The 24,490-nt window shown below is 43.2% G+C and overlaps 1 protein-coding gene across 1 annotated transcript in view; it reads right to left on the reverse strand.

Moving 5' to 3' along the window:
- DPYS (dihydropyrimidinase) overlaps nucleotides 1-24,490 on the reverse strand; it is a 61,470-nt gene that overhangs the window by 33,243 nt on the left and 3,737 nt on the right. Inside the window, exons 2-4 of the mRNA XM_020783451.3 lie at nucleotides 14,182-14,340; nucleotides 12,058-12,237; nucleotides 10,594-10,783 (exon numbers count right to left, since the gene is read on the reverse strand). Of these exons, the coding sequence (XP_020639110.3) occupies nucleotides 10,594-10,783; nucleotides 12,058-12,237; nucleotides 14,182-14,340 (529 nt within the window). The remainder of the gene's footprint in view (nucleotides 1-10,593; nucleotides 10,784-12,057; nucleotides 12,238-14,181; nucleotides 14,341-24,490) is intronic.

A 24,490-nucleotide genomic window follows, 5' to 3' on the forward strand; every position in this document is an offset into this window, starting at 1 on the left:
CAAACTACTAGTTGCAACAGGTATATACAACGTCCTGTATTGGAGGAAAAAATAAAAACCAACAAGCCAATAACACAATTAGTACAGCAGAACAAAAACCTAATTTCCAGGAGCAGCCTTTCTCTCAGTCCCACCACCTTCACAGGTGTATTTGGTGTGTACATGGAAGAGGGCCTTCTCTTTCGCTGCTCCTGGACTCTGGAACTCCCTCCTACAGGAGGCTAGACTGGCTCCATCTTTACAGTCCTTCCACAAGCAGACAAAGACCTTTCTCTTCAGGCAAGCTTTCCCTGAGTTACTGCCTGCCTGAGTGGTTTTTTTTTTTTAATGGATTGTTGTACAGTACCTAACCACTTTGAATGTGTCTTACTCTTGCTCGTTTTTTTCAATGTTGTATTCATTTCATCCTTTTAGTTTTGTATACTCACTGCTGTTAGCTTAAACACTGTCTTTTAATTGTAAGTTGTCCAGGGCCCTTTTTAGGGAGAAACGGGATATTAAAATATTTAAAATAAAGCAAATAAATAAAACATTTTTAGGCAGTGATGATATAGGAGGAGGGAGTCCTTCAGCTAGCTGGATCCCAAGCTGTCAACAGGGAGTCATCCCAGTCAACATTTTGGCTGGTGCATTTTTATGTAATGGCTCCATCTACACCCTCTTCAGATTCTGCTCCAGATATAAAACATGGCAGTAGTCTAAATAGGACATGACTGCAGTGTGGTCCACCACTGCTAACTGAGCCCATTCTGCAGGTGTCACAACTGGCCTACTCATGAAACCTGAGAGAAAGCATTCCATGCCACTAAGCATATCTGTTCCACAATGAAGGACAATATTGGATCAAAGAGTACAAAACTGTTGGATCAAGTTACAAAACTGGTCTTTCAGAAGAAAGAAAACCAAAACCTCAAGAGTCTTAAATCAATGCTCTGTTTGAACAACTTGTCTGTTCTCTTTCTCAACTGTATCCATGGCTGGAACTACACCTTGCAGATCACCCTCAGCAAGCTTTTTACTGCAAGTTATCTTCGCACTGAAGTGAGCACTCTCCTACAACATGCCTATTTTAATGCAGTGAAAACAGAGCCGTTGATTGCTCCCTGGAGCAAAAACAATGCTAGCTGGTCAGTACCGAAAGAGCTGGGAAGCCTGCCAGCACTGGCTGCTCAGCAACCTTGTTATTACCAGGGGATTAGCATTAGGATTCCTCTTGGAGGCTTCGGGGAAGAAAGCCGGGTAGGCCTCCATGAATATTTTGCTAAGGAATGTGCTGTTTTTGTTTCAATCATCACATGGGCCTAGAGGGGGGGAGCCTGGTGCCTTGATTTTGTGATTTTCCTGGAAACTGTGCCCATTCCTCTTGGAGGCTTCGGGGAAGAAAGCCGGGTAGGCCTCCATGAATATTTTGCTAAGGAATGTGCTGTTTTTGTTTCAATCATCACATGGGCCTAGAGGGGGGGAGCCTGGTGCCTTGATTTTGTGATTTTCCTGGAAACTGTGCCCATTCCTCTTGGAGGCTTCGGGGAAGAAAGCCGGGTAGGCCTCCATGAATATTTTGCTAAGGAATGTGCTGTTTTTGTTTCAATCATCACATGGGCCTAGAGGGGGGGAGCCTGGTGCCTTGATTTTGTGATTTTCCTGGAAACTGTGCCCATTCCTCTTGGAGGCTTCGGGGAAGAAAGCCGGGTAGGCCTCCATGAATATTTTGCTAAGGAATGTGCTGTTTTTGTTTCAATCATCACATGGGCCTAGAGGGGGGGAGCCTGGTGCCTTGATTTTGTGATTTTCCTGGAAACTGTGCCCATTCCTCTTGGAGGCTTCGGGGAAGAAAGCCGGGTAGGCCTCCATGAATATTTTGCTAAGGAATGTGCTGTTTTTGTTTCAATCATCACATGGGCCTAGAGGGGGGGAGCCTGGTGCCTTGATTTTGTGATTTTCCTGGAAACTGTGCCCATTCCTCTTGGAGGCTTCGGGGAAGAAAGCCGGGTAGGCCTCCATGAATATTTTGCTAAGGAATGTGCTGTTTTTGTTTCAATCATCACATGGGCCTAGAGGGGGGGAGCCTGGTGCCTTGATTTTGTGATTTTCCTGGAAACTGTGCCCATTCCTCTTGGAGGCTTCGGGGAAGAAAGCCGGGTAGGCCTCCATGAATATTTTGCTAAGGAATGTGCTGTTTTTGTTTCAATCATCACATGGGCCTAGAGGGGGGGAGCCTGGTGCCTTGATTTTGTGATTTTCCTGGAAACTGTGCCCATTCCTCTTGGAGGCTTCGGGGAAGAAAGCCGGGTAGGCCTCCATGAATATTTTGCTAAGGAATGTGCTGTTTTTGTTTCAATCATCACATGGGCCTAGAGGGGGGGAGCCTGGTGCCTTGATTTTGTGATTTTCCTGGAAACTGTGCCCATTCCTCTTGGAGGCTTCGGGGAAGAAAGCCGGGTAGGCCTCCATGAATATTTTGCTAAGGAATGTGCTGTTTTTGTTTCAATCATCACATGGGCCTAGAGGGGGGGAGCCTGGTGCCTTGATTTTGTGATTTTCCTGGAAACTGTGCCCATTCCTCTTGGAGGCTTCGGGGAAGAAAGCCGGGTAGGCCTCCATGAATATTTTGCTAAGGAATGTGCTGTTTTTGTTTCAATCATCACATGGGCCTAGAGGGGGGGAGCCTGGTGCCTTGATTTTGTGATTTTCCTGGAAACTGTGCCCATTCCTCTTGGAGGCTTCGGGGAAGAAAGCCGGGTAGGCCTCCATGAATATTTTGCTAAGGAATGTGCTGTTTTTGTTTCAATCATCACATGGGCCTAGAGGGGGGGAGCCTGGTGCCTTGATTTTGTGATTTTCCTGGAAACTGTGCCCATTCCTCTTGGAGGCTTCGGGGAAGAAAGCCGGGTAGGCCTCCATGAATATTTTGCTAAGGAATGTGCTGTTTTTGTTTCAATCATCACATGGGCCTAGAGGGGGGGAGCCTGGTGCCTTGATTTTGTGATTTTCCTGGAAACTGTGCCCATTCCTCTTGGAGGCTTCGGGGAAGAAAGCCGGGTAGGCCTCCATGAATATTTTGCTAAGGAATGTGCTGTTTTTGTTTCAATCATCACATGGGCCTAGAGGGGGGGAGCCTGGTGCCTTGATTTTGTGATTTTCCTGGACCGCGCGCCTAACGGCGCGCGAAATTCTCAAATCCTAATATGGTAAATATGAGTGGCCTGAGGGAGGGCAGAGTTCTTACCTTTAATGGTGTATGAGCAAGAGAGCATGTTTAATGGCGCATGAAACTCTCTAATCCTATTTCTTACCCTAACCTGAGAAATTAGAGAGCCAATCAACATTGCATACTTCCACACTATTAGAGAGCAGGCCGGGTAGGTGGGGCTCGTCAGCCATGGAAGGCAGCCCATCTAGGAGAAGGAAAACTCCGACTTTAAACCTCCACTGCCTTGTGGCTATATCCACTTATGGAAAGGGCTTCAGGAGATAACCTCGAGGAAAAATCCGGAGCCGGAGTCCCGGAGGCACTTTGTGTCATTCTGCCAACTCCTGCGACGTTGCTGGAGCCAGTTGTATTGGCTCTTGCCTTTCCACTGGACCATTTCAGCGACGTGGAGAGGGGGGATTTTCTGCTTGGGTAACAGCCTATCCTCCATATTATTTTACCCAGGCTTCGTGCTCTGGAGAGGACACTCCAGCTTCGCATACAGCGTCGAAACAACACGGGAAGTAGCAGTTACCGGTTATAAGTCTTTGCTCAATTGGCGTAGAGCAGGACGCCAGGGGCTACTTCTGACGGTGGGAGAGGTCATTGCACCTCACTAGGTAGATACCGCCCGCCTTAAGCTGGGCAGCCCCCAGCCAGTAAGGTGCTACCTCGCCACGGTCTGTTAACTTCACGGGGTGCGTGGGGTTTAGGGTCAAACCCGACAAGCAGATCGATAACCGTGCACCATGCAACAATCGTAAGAAAACTTCTGCCCTAAAGCTGGGCACCTGGAATGTACGGACAATGACCCCTGGCTTCCATGACTACAGCTTTCCTAACGACCTGCAAGAAATAGACGATGTGCGCAAGACAGCTGTCATTGACATGGAACTGAGTAGACTGCAGATGGACATTGTTGCCCTCCAAGAGACAAGACTGCCAGACTCGGGATCTGTCAAAGAAAAAGACTTCTCATTCTTCTGGCAGGGAAAACCATCGAATGAGACCAGGGAATATGGTGTTGGCTTTGCAGTCAGAAATACTCTTCTGAGATACATTGTTCCACCTACTGTGGGGAGTGAAAGAATCCTGTCTCTGCAGCTCCACTCATCAGCAGGACCAGTAACCCTCATTAGTGCATATGCACCAACACTGTCATCCACTCCAGAAGTGAAAGACAAATTCTATGATGATCTGGCAGCTACCATCAAAAAAGTCCCTGAAAGAGAGGCACTGTTCATTCTTGGAGACTTTAACGCTAGAGTTGGGGCTGATCACAACTCCTGGCCCACTTGTCTAGGCCGTTTTGGCATCGGAAAGATGAATGAAAATGGCCAGCGCTTGCTGGAGTTTTGCTGCTATTATGGTCTTTGTGTCAGCAACACATTCTTTAACACGAAGCTGCAACACAGAGTTTCCTGGAGACATCCAAGATCAAAGCATTGGCATCAGCTCGATCTAATCCTCACTAGACGTTCCAGCCTTCCTAGTATTACGATCACACGCAGTTACCAGAGTGCTGATTGTGATACTGATCATTCCCTGGTAGGTAGTAGAGTAAAACTGCGAACAAAGAGAGTATATCACACGAAAAAGGAAGGAAGACCACGTATTGACATCAGCAAGACTTGCGATCAAAGAAAAGTGAGGGATTTTGCCCAAGCACTTGAGGAAGCCCTTCCAGGTCCGGCTAATGCAAATGCACCTGAACGATGGGAACACTTCAAGAACACTGTCTATAACACCGCCTTATCCACCTTTGGCAAGAAGACCAAAAAGATGGCTGACTGGTTCGAAGCCCATTCAGAGGAGTTAATGCCAGCCATCAAGGATAAGAGAAGAGCTCTAGCAGCATACAAAGCCTGTCCTAGCAAGTACAACCTGCAAGCTCTTCGAGCTGCTCGCGGCCAAGTGCAACAGGCAGCCAGGAGATGCTCCAACGATTATTGGCTCCAGCTCTGCTCTCAGATACAGTTAGCAGCGGACACAGGTAACATCAAAGGAATGTATGACGGTATCAAGCAAGCCTTAGGTCCAATACAGAAGAAATCTGCTCCCTTGAAGTCTGCTACAGGTGTGCTCATCCAGGACCGAGTACAGCAGATGGAACGCTGGGTACAGCACTACTCCGAGCTATATTCCAGAGAGAATGTAGTAACCGAAGAAGCATTAAATAACATTGAGTGCCTGCCTGTCTTGGAAGAGCTAGACAGCGAACCAACCCTAGCAGAAATAAATGCGGCCTTGGATTCCCTCGCCTCCGGCAAGGCACCTGGAAGGGACAACATCCCTGTTGAAGTGCTGAAATGCTGTAAGGAGATCATCACCACCGAACTGTATGAAGTCTTTCGTCTCTGCTGGAGGGAAGGTGGAGTACCACAGGACATGAAGGATGCAAACATTGTCACATTGTACAAGAACAAAGGAGACAGGGGCGACTGCAATAACTACCGTGGCATCTCTCTTCTTAGCGTGGTAGGGAAGCTGCTTGCCCGCGTTGTGCTGAAGAGGCTCCAGGTGCTTGCAGACAGAGTCTATCCAGAATCACAGTGTGGATTTCGAGCCAATAGATCCACCACTGACATGGTATTCTCCCTCCGACAGCTGCAGGAGAAATGCAGGGAACAACAACAGCCACTCCTTGTGGCCTTCATAGACCTTACAAAAGCATTTGATCTGGTTAGCAGGGACGGCCTTTTTAAAATACTTCCCAAGATTGGTTGTCCACCTCGTCTCCTCAACATCATCAGATCTTTCCATGAGGGAATGAAAGGCACTGTAGTTTTCGACGGCTCAACATCAGACCCCTTTGACATTCGAAGCGGAGTGAAACAGGGCTGTGTCCTCGCACCAACACTTTTTGGGATATTTTTTGCTGTCATGCTGAAGCATGCCTTTGGAACTGCAACCGAGGGCGTCTATCTCCGGACTAGATCAGACGGAAAGCTCTTTAATCTTTCTAGATTGAGAGCAAAGACCAAAGTACAACTGAAATGCATGCGGGACTTCCTCTTCGCAGATGATGCAGCCATTGTTGCCCACTCTACCGAAGACCTCCAACAACTCATGAATCGTTTCAGCAAGGCCTGCCAAGACTTTGGACTAACAATCAGCCTGAAGAAAACACAAGTCATGGGCCAGGGGGTGGACTCACCTCCTTCTATTACCATCTCCACAAAAGAACTGGAAGTTGTTCATGACTTTGTGTACCTCGGCTCAACCATCTCTGACACCCTCTCTCTAGATGTCGAGTTGGATAAACGCATTGGCAAAGCAGCCACCATGTCCTCTAGACTCACAAAGAGAGTATGGCTCAATAAGAAGCTGACGACACGTACGAAGATCCAGGTCTATAGAGCATGTGTCCTAAGCACACTCCTGTACTGCAGTGAGTCCTGGACCCTTTGTGCACGGCAGGAGAGGAAGCTGAACACCTTCCATATGCGTTGCCTCCGACGGATTCTTGGTATCACCTGGCAGGACAAAGTTCCAAACAGTGTAGTCCTAGAACGAGCTGGAATTTTCAGCATGAATACATTACTGAAGCAGCGACGTCTACGTTGGCTGGGGCACGTCGTGAGAATGACTGATGGTCGGATTCCAAAGGATCTCCTGTATGGAGAATTAGTGCAGGGAAAGCGCCCCAGAGGGAGACCACAACTGCGATACAAGGACATCTGCAAGCGAGATCTGAAGGCCTTAGGAATAGACCTCAACAGATGGGAAAACCTGACATCTGAGCGTTCAGCCTGGAGGCAGGCACTGCATCACGGCCTCTCCCAATTCGAAGAGACCCTTGCCCAGCAGGCCGAGGCAAAGAGGAAGTCACAAAAGCAGCAAAAGCAGGGAGCCAGACAGGGGACAGATTGGATTTGTCTTCAGTGTGGAAGGGACTGTCACTCTCGAATTGGCCTTCTCAGCCACACTAGACGCTGTTCCAAATTCTCCATACAGAGCACATTACCATAGTCTCTCGAGACTGAAGGATGCCTATGATGCATTAGGAGCTCCATTTTTGCCACACATGGAGCAGGCTACCCTTCCGCCTACAAGGGGTTTCTTTGTTCAGTTGGTGGGTGGCCAGTGAGTGCATGTTGGCAGGAGCATTGATGGTGGTGTCTCCCTGTCTGGGATGTTGCTATGATTGTCACCTCCCTCCCCAGCCACTGCTGTCCCACCACCTGTCGGCCAAGCAAGCCCTTCAAAAGAGGAAGGTCTTCCTTGCCCGGATGAAGCCTTTGTTGTTGTTTAGTTGTTAAATCGTGTCTGACTCTTCGTGACCCCATGGACCAGAGTATGCCAGGCCCTCCTGTCTTCCACTGCCGCCTGGAGTTTGGTCAAATTCATGTTGGTCGCTTCAATGACACTGTCCAACCATCTCGTCCTCTGTCATCCCCTTCTCCTCTTGCCCTCACACTTTCCCAACATCAGGGTCTGAATCAGGGTTCCCAATATCAGGCTGAAGCCTTACTGTGCTTTAAAATGGCACCACTGAGCACTGTATTAAAGTGCAGTAAGGTGTACGTCATGTGAAGCAATGAAGGACATTTTGCATGGGCATTAGTTTGGGGCAAACATGTAGTTCTGGCCCATGAAAGCTGACATGGAAATAAATGTGTTAAGTCTCAAAGATGGCACTAAACCAATTATTTTTGAAAAATAAATGATAACATGATAGTTGTTTTTAAAAAAGGAGTCCATTCAAATTGGGAACAGATAAGCAGGTGGCCAAAAAACCCATATAATAAAAATAATAAAACAAGATTCCCTGTTATTTCTGATAGAAAGTAATGCCACTTCTCTGGAGAATTTTGCTGCAGTGCATGCCTGTATTTAAGAACACAGAAAGTCTTCTCAGTATAGATGCACCTTCTAGCCATGTGATAGCTTAACAAGAGGAACGAGTCTATAATGTCTACTTAAAAGTGAGGCCTTCTGATTTCAGTGGAATTCAGTCGCAAGTGAGACAGTGCATAGGATTAGACCCAAAGAAGTCTCAGACTAGATAAGATCCCAGCTATATTTTGACATTATAGGCCTTCCTAGATGCAGTGGCAGATGTAAAGAGATGCACTTTTGATGTGACCCTTCTGATCTTCTGCATATACTTACTCGAAAACCAGGAGTAAAATCTGTGGGACTGCAGCATTCATAATCCCCAGCAACTGGAAGTTAGGAGAAGCAGATCTATAATGTAAGACACTGACAATGCACATGTGACTGAAAATGTGTAGGTCTGTGCTCTCTGTGTGTGTGTGTGTTTTGTTTTGTTAAACAATTTTGTAGAGAATTTATCTGTACATACCTGTGATTAAGACTATATGATGGCAAGCATTCTACTTCCGAAGCTTTTAGGTTGCCTTGGAATCTTTTTTTAACCTACATTTTTGGCTGATTTAACACTTTTTAAATATTTTCTGAAAGCACATCATTTAACAATTTCAAAAGGTGAAAAATAGCACAGGGTAAAATGGACTCCACTGTATTGCCAACAGTGACATCAAGTGGACAAAACCAGTGTAACATGTACAGTACCAAAAATGGAAATTTCTCTTAATTCCTCAGATTTTAATACTGTATGTCAAAAATTTGCCTCACTTATGACAACAAAAAACAAAGAGACAGACATATAGACAGACACAAGAAGCCGATTTTCTGCAGAGTGTTCCTGAAGAAGTAGACTATAATCCAGGAAAGCTGTTTTTTTTTGTTATTGTTGACTAACAAAACTGAAACTGAGTAACACAGCCACCTCTCTGAAAACTGCTACAATAAAAATTATATCACCTAGATATTAATCAGTTGCAACAATCTCATTGAATCTAGTACCCACCCATGCATCTGGAAAGCAGCAATTGAAGGAAGTGTTTAGAGAATTTTTTAAAAAAAGTTTTTTAACTCCCAAGCAGCAGTAATAGGAACTAAAATATACTCAGTTTGATCGCATTCTTCCAGATACTCCTAGAAAGATTTACACCAGTGTTTCTCAACCATTTTAAACTTTGCTTCCTTTCGATAAACATAAAAAACTCATGCCTCTCCTTTCAGACTTCCTCCCCCCCCCCCAGCAGCAATAATTTTGTGTGAAATTTGCAGTGTTGTGACTTGGATAGAGGGAGGCCAGGAGAGAGATCGGTGGCTGCAGCCCTCTTGCACTCAATCCAGCACTGAAACAGGAAGTTTACAGAGAGTCAGATTCAGGGAGGGAAACTTTAAGGGGGCTGGTGTACAGTGACGTCATTTATGGATTCTGCCACTATAAGACTCCTTAGTAGAGATGGGCACAAATCACTGGTTCGGCAGTTTGGCGTGGTTCGTTTCCTGGCCCAACAGCTGATCTGTGCTTTGGCGCCCTGCCCCCTCCAGCAACTGCTCATTCAGCAGCAATGCCCCACCCTGCCTCCTCAGGGCACTGCTTGTGAATGCACACCTGCTGGAGGGGGCAGGGTTCCAAACAATAGGAAACAATCCATGCTAAATTGCCGAATCATCAGTTCGTGCCCATCTCTACTCATGGGTTCAAATCTGGCAGTCTCATAGCGGGAGATGCACTGGGTGACCTTCAATTAATTACAAGGCTCTCAATCAGACCCACCACACAGTACTGTTGCAAGGATAACGTGGAAAAGAGGACAGACAGGTACCCTGTCTTGAACTCATTAGAAGTCAGGATCCGCCTACAACTAATACTAGCTGAGAGTTTCTAGTACAACCCACCCCCCAAAACACTTCCCAGTTCTGTTTCTCTAATACTGCTTGAATTTTGAGGAAGTCCAGGAGATGGCAACCAAGATGGTAGAGGGTCCACGTGTCAAGCCCTATGAGGAACGGTTGGAAGAACTGAATATTTTATTTTTCATTTAGAGAAGTCTGAGAAGTGATAAGACAGTCATGTTCATATATCTGAAAGGCTGTCACATGGAAAACAGAACATCATTTTCTGCTGCTCCAGATGGTGAGATACAAATAAATGGATTTGACTAAGAAGAAAGGAAATTCTAACTAAACATTAGGGGAAAAAACCTCCTGATGGTAAGAGCTGTTTAATAATCATTCTCTAAACAAAAGTCTGAAAACAGAGAAAAGCTCTCCTTTGTATTCTTTCAACTATGAGAATGTCTGCGGAGCAGCCAGAATTTGGAATCTGTACAAGGGCCCGGAACTCAGTGAGGAGCACTCTTTACTCCAGTTGTTTCTTCTGAGATTGTTATGAACTGAGCGCCTGGTGTCTTCCATCCTGGATTGCCTGCTGTTCAAATCCAGCCTACCTAGCTTTAACTGGAGAGTTAATTGCCTCTACCTGAAACCCAGGAGAGAAAGATCAAACCCTGATATCTTGGGTTCCTAATGCCAATGTTCTTCCGTAGATTTTTCAGTCATCTACCTTGTTGGAAACTTACCTTGCCTCCGAGCGTCCGCTATCACCTGGGCTGCAGATTTGCTCATCACATGAACTACGTAAAGAGGACAGTTCACTGAGTTTGCAATAGTGATTGCCCTCAAGGTGGCTTCAGCTTCCACTTCTTCTGGGCGACACAGTTCATGGCCCTCTGGACCAGTTATTCCTAGGGATAACATCTTCTTGGCACCCTACAGATCAGCCAAAGTGAAAAGCAGGTCCGTGTTACCAACGGCAGTGTGGATGTCTACAAGTGCAAATGACATCTGAATAACTGTGCTCCAGACCACAAAGAAATCAGAAATTCTGATTCCAAAGATCACGATACAATGATTTATTAATTTTTTTAATTTTATTTTTTTTATTTTTTTTGCTATGAAGCATGACACCAATCTTGGTAGGCAGAGCACCTGGACCATATTTCACAGCAAACAAATAAAATACACGGATCATAGAATCAATCACCCTTCTCAATGCTTGATACATATTTATTACTTGGATGCTACACAGGTCAGATTATACATCACATCAATCACATGGTTTGCTTTTCAGTGGAAAGAGGGAGAATTACTTTTTGTCCCTCACCATGCCTTCTTCATTGTGAGTTCCATGCCCGTAATTTCCATGTGGTGGAATTCCTGTTTGCTTTAATCAGGGTCTTTTCTCTGTGAAATACCAGGATCATTGGCCACCAATTAAAACCACAATGAAGGGGACAAAGGGCTAGATTCCCCCATCTCCCATATTAATATCCAAAGATTCTAACCAAAATACAAGTCAAGAGACCTATTTATTTCCATTCAATGCAAACTGTGTACAGTATTCTGTTCCTTCTGCTCTGGGTTACTGACTATTACCAGTAGACCTAGGGAATGGAGAACAGACTTGATCACCACCCACAAATGGCCAGCTCTGCCATATTCAGAGTACGGAGAAGTTTTTTTAAATACCCACAGAGTACTTCAGCCAGCATGACCACCAGCTGTGCCAATTGGGATAGTTCTGGGAGTGATGGTTGAAAAAACAAAACAAAACAAAACAACCAACTTATCCTATGTTCTGGTTTTGTTCCTAATACCATCATCTCTCAAAAGCTTTACACATTTACCAAAGGTCTCAAAAAGGATGCTACACAATTTTACTGCATGCATAGTTTTCTCTGTGTGGTCAGACTACCGCATTTTAGCTGAAAATGTTTCCCCACAAGCCTCCTGCAGGCCTGTCCTATGGACTGTTGCCACATATGTGAAGGTCAGGAGGTGCTGAGCTCAAGAGATTATTGACACTTTTGCTGGAGCCCAGAAATGGGAACCAATGTCTCTCTGATGGGACAGATATGTCTCATCCCCTTCTTCCCTTCATTCGTTAGATGTGTCAAAACAAGGCAGCCAAATTCAGAATAGGTCTCTAGCAGTAGTGTTGTTGCAATCTCTTGGGAGGGATGTTGACAAAGTTGGAAAATTACCTCTGCAATCAAATCTCCATTCTCAGCATGTACTTGAGCAATGGCACCAATTTGTTTGCACTGAGAAAAGGCTGAGTGTAGTTCTAAATCATTCACCATGTAGAGGTCTTTATAGGCCATAAACATCTTGAAAGAATTAACACCTTTTTCTTGAGTAAGTATTTTCATCTCTTCTTTGACCTAGAACAACAACAGAGATGTTAAATGTCTGCAACATTCAACATGGTATTCCATGCCTATTACTGGAAATTAAAATATACAGTATTCTACATAGGTAGGTAGGTAGGTAGGCAGGCAGGCAGGCAGGCAGGCAGGCAGGCAGGCAGGCAGGCAGGCAGGCAGGCAGGCAGGCAGGTAGGTAGGTAGGTAGGTAGGTAGGTAGGTAGGTAGGTAGGTAGGTAGGTAGGCACCGTGTTTCCCTGAAAGTAAAACAGGGTCTTATATTAATTTTTGCTCCAAAAACGCATTAGAGCTTATTTTCAGGGGATGTTTTATTTTTTTCATGTACAACCATCTACATTTATTCAAATACAGTCATATCTTTTGGTTGCTGCACAATGGCGGACGGCGGAGTTTCACTTAAATGGAACTTATTTTTGGGATAGGGCTTATATTATGAGAATCCTGAAAAATCATACTTGGTCTTATTTTCAGCTTATGTCTTATTTTCAGGGAAACAGGGTAGATAGGTAGGAAGGAAGATTATAATATTTAATAATAGTTTATACATTATGGTGATTCCTATAACAAACTCTGCTAGATCAAAAACTTCCAGGTTTTCATAAGAACATGTTTCTTTAAAAAAGCAAACAAAAACCCAACAAAACACCATAACAGATTCTCTAGTGTTCTAGCTACTGATACAAACAAATATATTTATTTGGAGAAATTAACCTCTTGCTATCAGTCATTGGATGGAACCCTGTTGAAGTAACTATAGAGGTGTAAATGCTGATGACATCACCATGTTCTGCTTTCTGCATGTCTCTCAGTTTTGCAATATTGCTCAAAAATACATTAAGAAGCATACACAGATTTTTTTAAAAAAATAGAAAAATGCATCCAAAAATGTTTTAGGGTAAAATGAGTAGAGAAATGCAAATTTTGTGTCACCACCCTGAACCAGCATCAACACTGGAAGCGCAAGTGCTATAAAGAGCAGCAGCCATATCCCTAAGAGGGGCCAAGGAGACATACAGCCTTCCTTGAAGCTGGCTCCTCAAGCTGTCTCTAAGAGACAGTGACCGTTCTGAAGCCCTGACATCCTTCAGAGACTCTGAACACTTTGAACCCAGCAGTGGCAACCTGGGCTGAAGCAGGCTAACCCAGCAGGGTGGGGGTAGTGAGAGCATCTCAGCCCCTGCTGCAAAGGACTGAGAGGTTGCAAAGAGACAGTTGTTACTTGTTGGTAGCCTATTCCCAAATGAAACAAACTCAGATTCAAGCAGTTCTGACTGTCTCAAGTTTTTGGAGCCCTTGGCTGAGGACACCTCGGCTGAAGACCACCCCAGCGCTAGGTGGAAGCAACATTGCTCACATCACTTTATTTCTAAAACAATAATAATCTGCTGTTAACATTTTTGTACACCATAATATTCCTACATCTTTCGCATCACCTCTCATCATCTGATTAGCTGAATGATTTCATTTTTTAGTATATTATATAGGGGTTTTTGGTTGACTAGTGGAGTCCTGGAACATCTCAGGATATCCCCCAAGAGACGTAGGATACCTACTGAACTCTCTCCGTGAAGAGTTACATAGTGTTTGGTGGCACAATTATTGTAGGGATAATAATTGTTATTTTCCCATATTTTTGAAAATGTCATGCTCTTTGTTTATTTTGAAAACGGTAAACATTTGCTGTTTTTAAATTATATTAAATGTCAAATACACATATAGTATGCATAAAATGGTCAAGTTCATTTGGCTGCTTTACAGCACCCTACAGCCTATCAGCTGTGCCCCCTCCCACCTCATGAAAGTCTATGTGTCTACACTGCAGGTCTGAATATGCTGTTGTTGTCCAAAAACTCCACAGTCCCCTGCTTCCTGTGTTACTTGTGTCAATTGCGCTGCATACTGGACACTCTTGAATGAACAACCATCTTCTATTTACAATACCTTGTCACTCCACCATGTGACTGCCACATGTAATGCATAATCACAGCAGACTTTGGAATCTGCCCAGTTTCTCCATTTCTCATAGGCTTCAATAAGGGAGCACCCTTTCTGAGGTATTGCAAAGTCAATGATCATTGTCGTGCCTCCTGCTAGAGCAGCCTAAAACAAAAAAAATCAGTAAATGATTTAGCAATGAAGAAGATACAAGAATCTTGTATGCATCTATTACCCTACCAGTTTTTTTAAAAATCAAACATCAACAGTCCAAATATAACAAGATCTCCCCCTTTATTTCTGATTTCCTGCCTTCTTTTCATAATAGTAGTTATGTACCATCAAGTTGATTCTTACTTATGACAACCCTTTTCAGTTTGTTGTTGTTGTTCTTGTTCTTTCGACTCATGTACTACCCATAGTGTTTGGAGCGCTTTCTGAGAGGTTTAGAACATAATTATGCAAACAAACAACTTGCCCCCTGCCCAGCGAGCTGGGTTCTCATTTTACCAAACTTAGAAGGACGGAAGGTTGAGTCAACCTATCTGAACCCATTGGGATTGAACTCAGGTTGTGAGCAGAGGTTTTGACTGCAGTGCTGCAGTTTATCCCCTGCATCAGAGGGCTCATTAAGTACAAAGGTATCAGAAGTGGTTTCAACTCTCTTCTTCTGGGAGCGCATGTCACCCAAGTCTACACAGCTGGCTTAACTCCCCAGATGCACAGTAGGGAACAGAATTCTCAACCTGTGGCTCTTCAGGCAGGTGCTCAACTCGCTGAAATAACCAGGCAAAGAAAGCAAGCTCTGTGGTCCTCGTTCGAAATTTTAAAAAGCATACTCAGGTAGTGTCTTTATTAGACTATTAAAATATCAAAAACAAGCTCAACTGATCTAATAAAGATACAGTGGTACCTCACTAGATGATGACCTCACAAAATGACAAATCTGCATGATGATGAGGTTTTGCGATCGCTATAGCGATTCGCAAAACAGTGATTCCAAGGGGCGATTTTCGTTGGACGATGTTTGGGTCCCTGCTTTGCAAATGGATTTCACAAGACGATGATTTTGCAACTGATTGGCGCTTTGCAAAATGGGTGTTTTCAGGACCGATGCTTCGCAGGGCAGCCATTTTAACAGCTGATCGGCGCTTTGCAAAATGGCTTCCATATGGGTGATATTCGCAAAACGACGATGATTTTCCCCCGTTGGAACGCATTAAACGGGTTTCAATGCATTCCAATGGGGGAACGGTTTTCACAAGACGATGTTTTCGCTACACAGTGATTTCTATGGAATGGATTATTGTTGTCATGCGGGGCACCATTGTATTACCTAGCCTTGGGTTCATTCGGGTTTTTTTGGGGGGAGGGAGGGTACTTTAAAAACTTTACCTCAAACTTACTTTAGTCCTACAATGCTCTGTATTACAGTGTTGTTACATATGTTGTTGTTGTCCAGAAACTCCACATACCCCTGCTTCCTGGGTTACATGTTTCAATATGGCTTTAAGAGAGGAAGCGAATATTTTAGTGGCTCTGGCAAGCACTCAAAAGAGAGCTGGAGAGAAGCAAATAAATGCGGGCTCTCAGTTCTGTAGATGTCAGACTTAGGGTTTGTACAGAACCAGGTCAAAGCATGTTAGTGTTGCGGGTAAAGGCTCAGGTAACACTCATGGGCAATTGAGTGTTACTTCAATAGTGGTGGTGGGATAGCATTCTCCACCATATCTGATATACCAAATAGGGGCCAGGAAGTTTGTATGATATGTATATCTCTGTCTTCCAACAGAAGAACAGCTAGAGACTTCACAGCCAAGATGCTGCTCTATTGCCCCTGCAAATATCTATTCTCTCAAGTGGTCACCTCACTCTACCTAATGATAGGGCCGGCCTTTAGTCTCTACTAATTCTGCTGCTCAACTTGTACAGTCCCTCCTGACTTGTAGTTTTAATACTATTGTTTTCTAATCGATATGTCTGCAAGCACACAGATATCAGAATGCTTCGACGTGCTTTCAATGCCACAAACACAAGAACATGCTCAGCTGAAGTGCATTTCAAAGCGCAACTGTACATAAAAGCATGTGGCGAAATCAGGACCATTTTTGGGTGTGTTGTAATGTGTGGAAAGGTTAGCAGTTCACTGATGCACCAAAGATTTTGACTGGGAAAGTCTGCAGCTTTTATGCACTGCTGAGCCACACCAACCAGATGGTTTGCAAAATGGGAAGACAAGAGCCAGAAACACCTTGGGCACATAATTAAAGCAGGCATTTTTTCCTACTGCCTGCTGAGCTGGAAAAACAAATCTGTATATCAGCAGAAGAATAATGGAGGTGGAAGTGATGACTTTGAAATGTGGCATCTGCATTAGAAAACAAAGCCCCTCTGTATGCTGAGGAATCCATTTTTAAACTTCAAGGCCTATATTTGAAATATAGGTCTCCCTAGGCAAGAGTATACATTAAAGAGGGTAGGCAGCATAACCTGCAGGCGACCCTGAAATTACTGATGGCCCTGAAGGCTGCTAGACAGCATGCTAAGGAACACAAAGAAGGCATGTTAAGGGATTGGGAAAAGACAGAGATGAAGCAATTGAGGCACAGTGGCAGATATGCAGGGTTAATGAATGAATGCACACTAATGAAATGGGCTATTGGTTTCTTAATGGCCTGTATCCTTTACCGGGAAAGCAGTGTTTTGTTGCTGAGCAGAGACTGAATTCTTTTGATTTGATTAGGTAACACTTTAGAAATAAAGAGCGGAAATGAAGAAAACTAATAATGCTGGTATTTTTTTTCCTTCTTACCCACATATGTTCATGTGTGTGTGTGTGTGTGTGTGTGTGTGTGTGTGTGTGTATGCACATGCACCTGTGTGTGTGGAAGTGTGTGCAAAATGCTCCTGTGATCTTACAGAGTTTGTGCAACCTGGTTCAGAAGAGGATACACAGCTCCCAATTTTGGATTAGCTTTTCTATTGACCATTTGAATTTCTGTCTGCTCAAGACTGAGGCTCAACATTGTGACTCACATTCAACTTTGAATGCAGGCAATGGGTCAAGATTTCCACAGACCTTCAGGCTTTAGATTAAAAAAAAAAGAAAGTTGAGTTTTATCAGCATAATGCCCAGTCCCCAAATCTCAGATGACCTGTTCATATAGGTGTAAAAAAGATAAAACAGAATTCTGATAAGCCCCACAGGCCAAGTGACACATCACTTTCCTGGAATGTTCAATAAACTATGATTCTGACCAGAGGCAAAAGTATGTATATTAGCTGAACATCCCCAAAGGATTCTATGATATAAGATAAAAAATGTTGCTGAGAAGTTCAACCAGCAGGACTAGCAAGAGACACACACCTTCTATCTAAGGGTTTGTCCACACTGGCATATACAGTAGATGTGGTATATGAATTGCTGGTGGCACGGTTGGGATCGGAGGGGTGGAAAGAGATCTCATCTGCAAGTGTTTCTACTTAGCACGATCCATCCTTCCACTTCAAGAGCTGCCTATACCTTTCTAACCCAGTAGTAGGGCATGCATTCTTTTTGGCATGCTCGTTGTTTAGTCTGTTTAGCTGGGACATAGCAGCTTCCCACAACCTTGGCTTCCAATTGCCACTGTGGCAAATTTGGAGGGAAAGGGAGAGAGAAAGTTGGGGGAGAAAACAAGGGAAGGGAAGCAGGGAGAGGGACGGGAGAAAACAGAATGGCACCAAGACAGGGAGAAAGGAGCAATGTTAAAAAAAAAAAGAGAATAATTTCATTTCCCCTGACCCTCTGCAGATGATCAGGGGAAGTACTTAACTGACAGCTGATCGGGCTATAAGGGGCCATTGGCTGTTTGGATGTGAGGAGCACACCAAATGGCACATGATTCCTCTCCTCAACCGACACTTTATGGCCCGATTCACCCCAAACAGCCAATCTGAACAGGCCCTCTCTGCATATGTCATTCACCGAAGGGAACAAATGTTTAAGTCACAAAATGAGGTTTGAAACCACTGTTGTTATTCTTGCTGTCTGTTGTCAAGTCACATCTGTCTTATACCAAGCCTAATAGGATTTTACAAGGTACGTGAGATTGCTACCCTACTGCCACTGATTTTCCATAGCCAAGTATGGACTTGAACTCAAGTCTCCTGAGTCCTAGTCTGTCCACCACACATCTGTAGCAGTTTGATGCCACTTTTAACTGTCCTGGCTCCCTCCTACAGTATCTTCAGATTTCTAGTAGGTTGAGGAGTTCAGAATCCTTTTCTAGAGAGCTCTGATGTCTATTGTTCATGGAGTGTGAAGTCTAGGGTTGTCCAGAGATGGATTTAACATCCCTCATCAAACTACATATCCAAGGATTATAGAAGATGGAGCCATGACAGTTAAAAGTGGCATCATTCTGTTATAATTGTCCAGTGTAGATATGCTCCCAGATTGGAAAAGGATTACCTGCTTTGAAACTGGAAGGAAGGCTGGGGGTTATTTGGCAACTGGGGATTATTTGGCCAAGACATCCAGCACGTTGTGTACACAGAGAATCTCCCATCATACTTGCCCTTTGCTATATATTCTCCCACCTTTAAAAAAAAAATGTGATCACGAGGAACATCAGATGGTGTTTGTAGCATCTTCAGGCTATGATGGCAATTATACATATTCACAACCCAGTTTCTTCATTAGGAATTTTATGGGGCACTTCACAGGTTCTGTGGGGAATGGGGTAACCAGCCAAAATATGTGGACCTCACTATTGGTTTTATAAGTCTTTGTCCTTTCGTTAAGGTAGGGGCATAAGCAGAAGTCTAGAAATATACCTGCTTTTCTCCACTTCTTTGCCTGCTGCTCTTAGAAAATCAAAACACTTCCCTCTCTGTGTTCCTCCCCTTTTGCTTTGTAGATGCTGCTTTTCTGCAATACCCTGTGGAGTTCAAAGTAATATTCTTAAATGAGCATGGTCCAAGGGATCCTAGACATTTAGTCAGCATAGGTTTGTGGGCTGTATTTTATCAGTCTTGGTGCACCTTTTCACCTGATTTACTTTTGCTTTATAGTAAGATTCTATTTACCAGCTCCCAGTCCTTCGATACCATGCAAGCAAATACAAAAGTGGTTTGTAAGCATGTTAAAGGTAATATGCAAGGGGATATTTATCCTTTTGGTGTCCTTACGCCCCGTCACATCTTATTTTTTAGAACTATCTGCAAACAGAGATACGCCACACTTTTAATTATTAGACTAAAAGCAAACATTAAATTCACTTTTGCAAGAAGTATGAGACACAGTTGATCCCCCTCTGATCCTTCCTAATGATTAGCACTGTCGTTTTATTGATTGCCTAGGACAATGTTTTGCATCATTTTAAGTTTAGCATTGCATGGACAATTCTAATTGGAGAAATAGTGAAAAATTGCAGATCTGCCTTTTAAGCAGCAAACTACTGGCATTTAAAGCCTACTAAATACATTTGTACTTGGTTCCAGTGATGTTATTCTTTTTGGTCCAAAAGATTTATGTCTTATCTGAAGGGTTTAAAAAATTATTACTGACTTTTAAAATATATATATTTAAAATAAATGGAGCCTATCAAATCATAGGAAGCTACAAACATTCATCTGCAAAATGAGAAAAGGTTCTTGTGGAACCCCAATGCAGAGAAACCTGATCTGTTCATAAGCTACTTGCAACCTCTTCTTAAGTGTAACTTTTACAGAAAAAGCAAGGTTTTTTGATAAAGCATTTGTATGACCTTTTCCCAGGTTCTCCCACTTCTTCTTCTTCCTTGTGGTTCGACAAACTGGGCAACAATTCTTTCTTTGGTGCAACATCTTTTATTGCAGATAACTTTAACTGGTACACATCATTACTCAATAAGCCCTCTTCCGTCAGAGGTTCTTCTTCTTGTTTAATGCCCATAGTTTGTAACTGCCTGCTTTCTAAACACAATGGAAGCTATTCCTCTTTTGTCACCACTGGGGAATACACAGGGGTGGAGGTGTCCATTTCTGATCCTACTGGCTTTAAGACCAATAAACCCAGCTCCCATGTGTCTCCCATACCTTCTTGCCTGGACCTCTGCGAGATTTGTGTGGACTCTCATACCAGGTCGCATCCCAGAGTAAGTATGCCATTCCAGGTTCTGTTGGTTTTATTGCTCCTCTACGTTCTCACTCTTGGCAGCGTCTCCCCAATATGGTGGCTTGCAAAGGTGGTTTGCTCAGCCACCTCTTTTGGGGATTTCATCTGTACCCACTCCCCAGTCCAGGGGTCTTCTTTTACTATCCAGGTCCAGTCCTCAGCTAGCACTGTTCCCAGTAACTTTTTATCTCACTCTCTGCCTCCATGTGTCTCATCTGCAACTTCCCCACTTCCTGAATATCCTTGTCTCCTTCCACCAAAACCACCTCCTTTGGTCCTTGCTCCATGCTAGGTTTTTGTTATTCTTGTTGTTGCCGCTCTCCGACCTTCTCTCCCTTTCTTCTGCCTGGGGACTGGCTTCTTTTCTGTTTCTGCCTTCCCAGGTGGGGGAGGGGCTGGCACATCAATAAGGAGAGTTTCCTCCTTGCCTCTTTGCTCACAATTTGCTTCTTGACTAATAAGCTATCCCATTTTATTTCCAATCTTCGCTAGAAAAAAACAAACCTCGTGGCGCAGTGGTTAAAACGCTGTACTGCAGCTAAAACTGTGCTCACGACCTGGGGTTCAAATCCCAGGTAGCCGGCTCAAGGTTGACTCAGCCTTCCATCCTTCCGAGGTCGGTAAAATGAGTACCCAGCTTGCTGGGGGGGCAATGTGTAGCCTGTATAATTAAAATTGTAAACCGCCTGGAGAGTGCTTGTAGCGCTATGGGGCGGTATATAAGTCCAATAAATAAATAAATAAATAAATAAATAAATAAATAAATAAATAAATAAATAAATAAATAAATAAATAAATAAATAAATAAATAAAATAAACCTAAATCCTTGCTAATCTGCTCATTGCGTCGCAACACCTGAAAAACTATTTGTGCTTCTGTAGATGATTATACCTGAGCAGTATGCAATTGTCCTATTATATCTTTCATAGACTATTGCACTGCTGCATAAGGGGTGAAATTAACAGAGATATTTGCCTAATTTAAGGGTTATAATTGCAACATAGCCACTACGAGATACACAGTGACATGATTATACAGTGTACAAATATATTATTTACAAAAGCATAGATCAATAGTTAGGGGACTTGACTCTTCACATAACCTCTATCAAAGTCTGGCTGACCCTAGAATAGGCTTGCCAGCTGGCTAATATTTTATTGGGTCTCCCAGTAGTGTTTTTTTCCTTTCCTTTTGAACAGCAAGCCATATTAAACTATAAATAAAGATTACTCATAAACTAAAGGTTAGTTACCCTCCCTCACAATGATTTCCATGTTACAGATTAATTTCCTAGTGCCCCAGGAGAAGATATTTAGTCTGCTTAAGCATGCATGTGACAGAGGGTCTGCTGAACAGACTCTATTTTGAATTCCTTGTGCTGGGCTTTTAAGGACCCACATGTGTTGGTGAGATGAGAGATGGGATGTCAATGGGCAATCACACTGTTGGGTGAAAATAGGAAAACCAGTGAAGGTGGGGATTAGGTAATGCTGATCATCAACACTGTTGTATGGGAGGATTTTCTTGTGATGCGTCTTGTGATGCGTCCATCAGCATGTCCTGATGCAGACAGATGAAAAAAGTCAGCAGCCTTGTAGCTGCACTGTTCCTCCTCTAGTGCTGTAGACTTTGATAAGCCATAAGAGGCAACCTGATCCATGTACACTGGCTGCAAACAAGACCATCTACCACTTGGTCGTCTCCCTGTACAACCTAAGTCAAACACCCAAACTATAGATTACTTTAAAGGTGTGGCTAGCAGCACAACTTTTTTTCTTTTGTACTCTAAAACATAGCAGGAAGGGGTTCTTGTTTGCTATCTTTATATGAAGGGTAGGAGATCATTAATCCTCTGACCTCCTATGTCAGCCCCAATCACCCTTCCTCTGTCAGCAATTTACCATGGCCAAAATGGGATCTGTTAAAACAAATGCATCATTTCTGGCAATACAAAAGGTAGTTACCTTAAGATCATAATAATTGTAGTTATGCTTTTCAACATTTCAAGAGACCATCACCCTGGTCTCTTGAAATGTTGAAAGGTGTATGGTTCTAGAGGGATGTCCTTTGCATTCCTAGAAAACATTCCTACCTCAAATAGCTTTTTCCTCTGCTTGGACAGTTGTGCCAATACCTCTCTACCCATCACATCTCTGGCAGGAGCTGTGATGATGGTTACTAGGTTACATATCTTTTAAAGGAGATTAGACAAATGCAGGCCTCAGTAATTAATTTCTAGTTAAGGTGACAAAATGAAACCTCCATAACCAGATGTGTATATCTGAATACTAATCACTATTCCTTTTATATTTTATTTTATTTCTAAGTTTCCTGGAGACTTTTGGTTGAACACTGAAACGGTGGATACTGAATAAGACAGGTCTTTACTGTGGTCACAACAAAAATCCTTTAAAAAATTAAAATAATTCAATCAGATACAACAATAAATGGAAATCTGCAGGCCGGAAGTTCAAAGGAAGCTAAATTATTATTGGGTCCCAAAAACCTGAGGGAAGAGTAGAATTGCCAAAATGAGGGCAGTATTGACACCAATTAGGCTTCCAAGGAGAGGACATTTCACAAACAGGTTGCCAACACCATGTCTCCACCTCATGAATTGCTTCCACTAATGGGCCAGAAGGACCCATTTCAACCAGATCCCTATGCTTTGGTATGTATACATATATAGGAGGAGATCCTTATTTTAGTCTTGAGGTTTCAATCCATTTAAGGCTTTACATGTCATCAACAACACCTTGAAAGAGACAGAAAGTTTACTTCATAATCCTTTTGCCCCCCCAACTGCAAAATGTTTCCAGGACTTACACAGCAAAATCAATATGTGAATGTTTAGCTTAACTTAAATTTTATATCAAAGAAGCACTGAATCTTTCAGTTCTTTATTTTATGTATGTATGTGAATATAGGTGTCTGGAGAACGAGAACCACAGTAAGTGTATTGATTTTTGTTCCTCAAAACGTCTGGGTCTTCTCATCATCCCAGCCATCCTGCTAGAAAAGCAAACACAGCAATACATCTTTATGTTCAAGCTGGTGTATTAACCAATTATAAAATGTTTTTGAATGCTTTGGTCTTTCTGGAATTCCCTCAGAAAATCTATCAAAGGATTCTGACATTTATTGCAGTGGATAAAAGTTTTTCAGTATCTCTTGTATGAAGCAATGCACATAGTTCAAGATCAAACAGAGGAAACAAAGAATAATACTTTAAAAAAAACGACTTGGTTCCATCCAAGCGAGTCAAGAGAGAATAGCCTCACATTTTGAGAGAGATTCTGTGAACCTGTGAATATCCCTATCTAGCAGATTTGGGAAAAGGCTCAAGTTAAAAGGGTTAAGAGTTCAGCAAGTTTTTAAAAGTCATTTCATGAACTATAGTCCCAGCCCTCCATGTGTAAATAAGTTACTATTTCAAAAGTTACTAACAATGATGTTGCTCAAAAGTACCTAATTTAATTACCTTTGTTACTTTTAACTAGCTAAATGATGCAAGACACTTGTGGTCCAAAACCCTCAGCGTTTCCTCACCATCCATAAACATGATGCAGCAGCATAAAGTGAAGTCACACTTCTGTAACAATAAAAGTAACTGAGAGTTATGGCTACACCACAAAAGGAGGCACCTCGGGGGGCACTCTTGGGCAGCTTGCCCAAGGTTACACTGGCCAGCTTTTTCCCCTGCAAGGCACAATTTGCAGTGGTAAATACATTGCTGTGAATGAAGATCTGCATATTTTTTCGTTAATACAGTTTTATCTTCTCTTCTCTTTGGCTAGGTTGTAAGGCAGCTTTAATGAGTGAAACTCAGTTTTAGAAATGCACCCAGGTATTTCCGCATGTTTCTCTAGATTAGGGTTAATGGTTTTTAAAATATGTTATTATTTGCTGACAGCATCCTGATGCACCGAACAGCTGCCTAAGATGCAGAAGGTGAACAGGGGCAGCTGCTCCCCCTATCACTGCTCTCACCATGCCTGGAAAAGCTGCAGCTGTTCAATTTCTGTCCATCATAACACTAATCAGGAATGTGGAAGACAAAAATATAAAGGCTACACTGTTCCTGCTGAAGGTTTTCCAAATCATCAGTTAGGACTGGGGAAGGTGGGGCCCTACATATGAAAATCAATTACAATACCCATGAGTCCCAGGTAGCA

The sequence above is a fragment of the Pogona vitticeps genome, chromosome 4, assembly GCF_051106095.1.
Source record: "Pogona vitticeps strain Pit_001003342236 chromosome 4, PviZW2.1, whole genome shotgun sequence".
Lineage (NCBI taxonomy): Eukaryota > Metazoa > Chordata > Lepidosauria > Squamata > Agamidae > Pogona > Pogona vitticeps.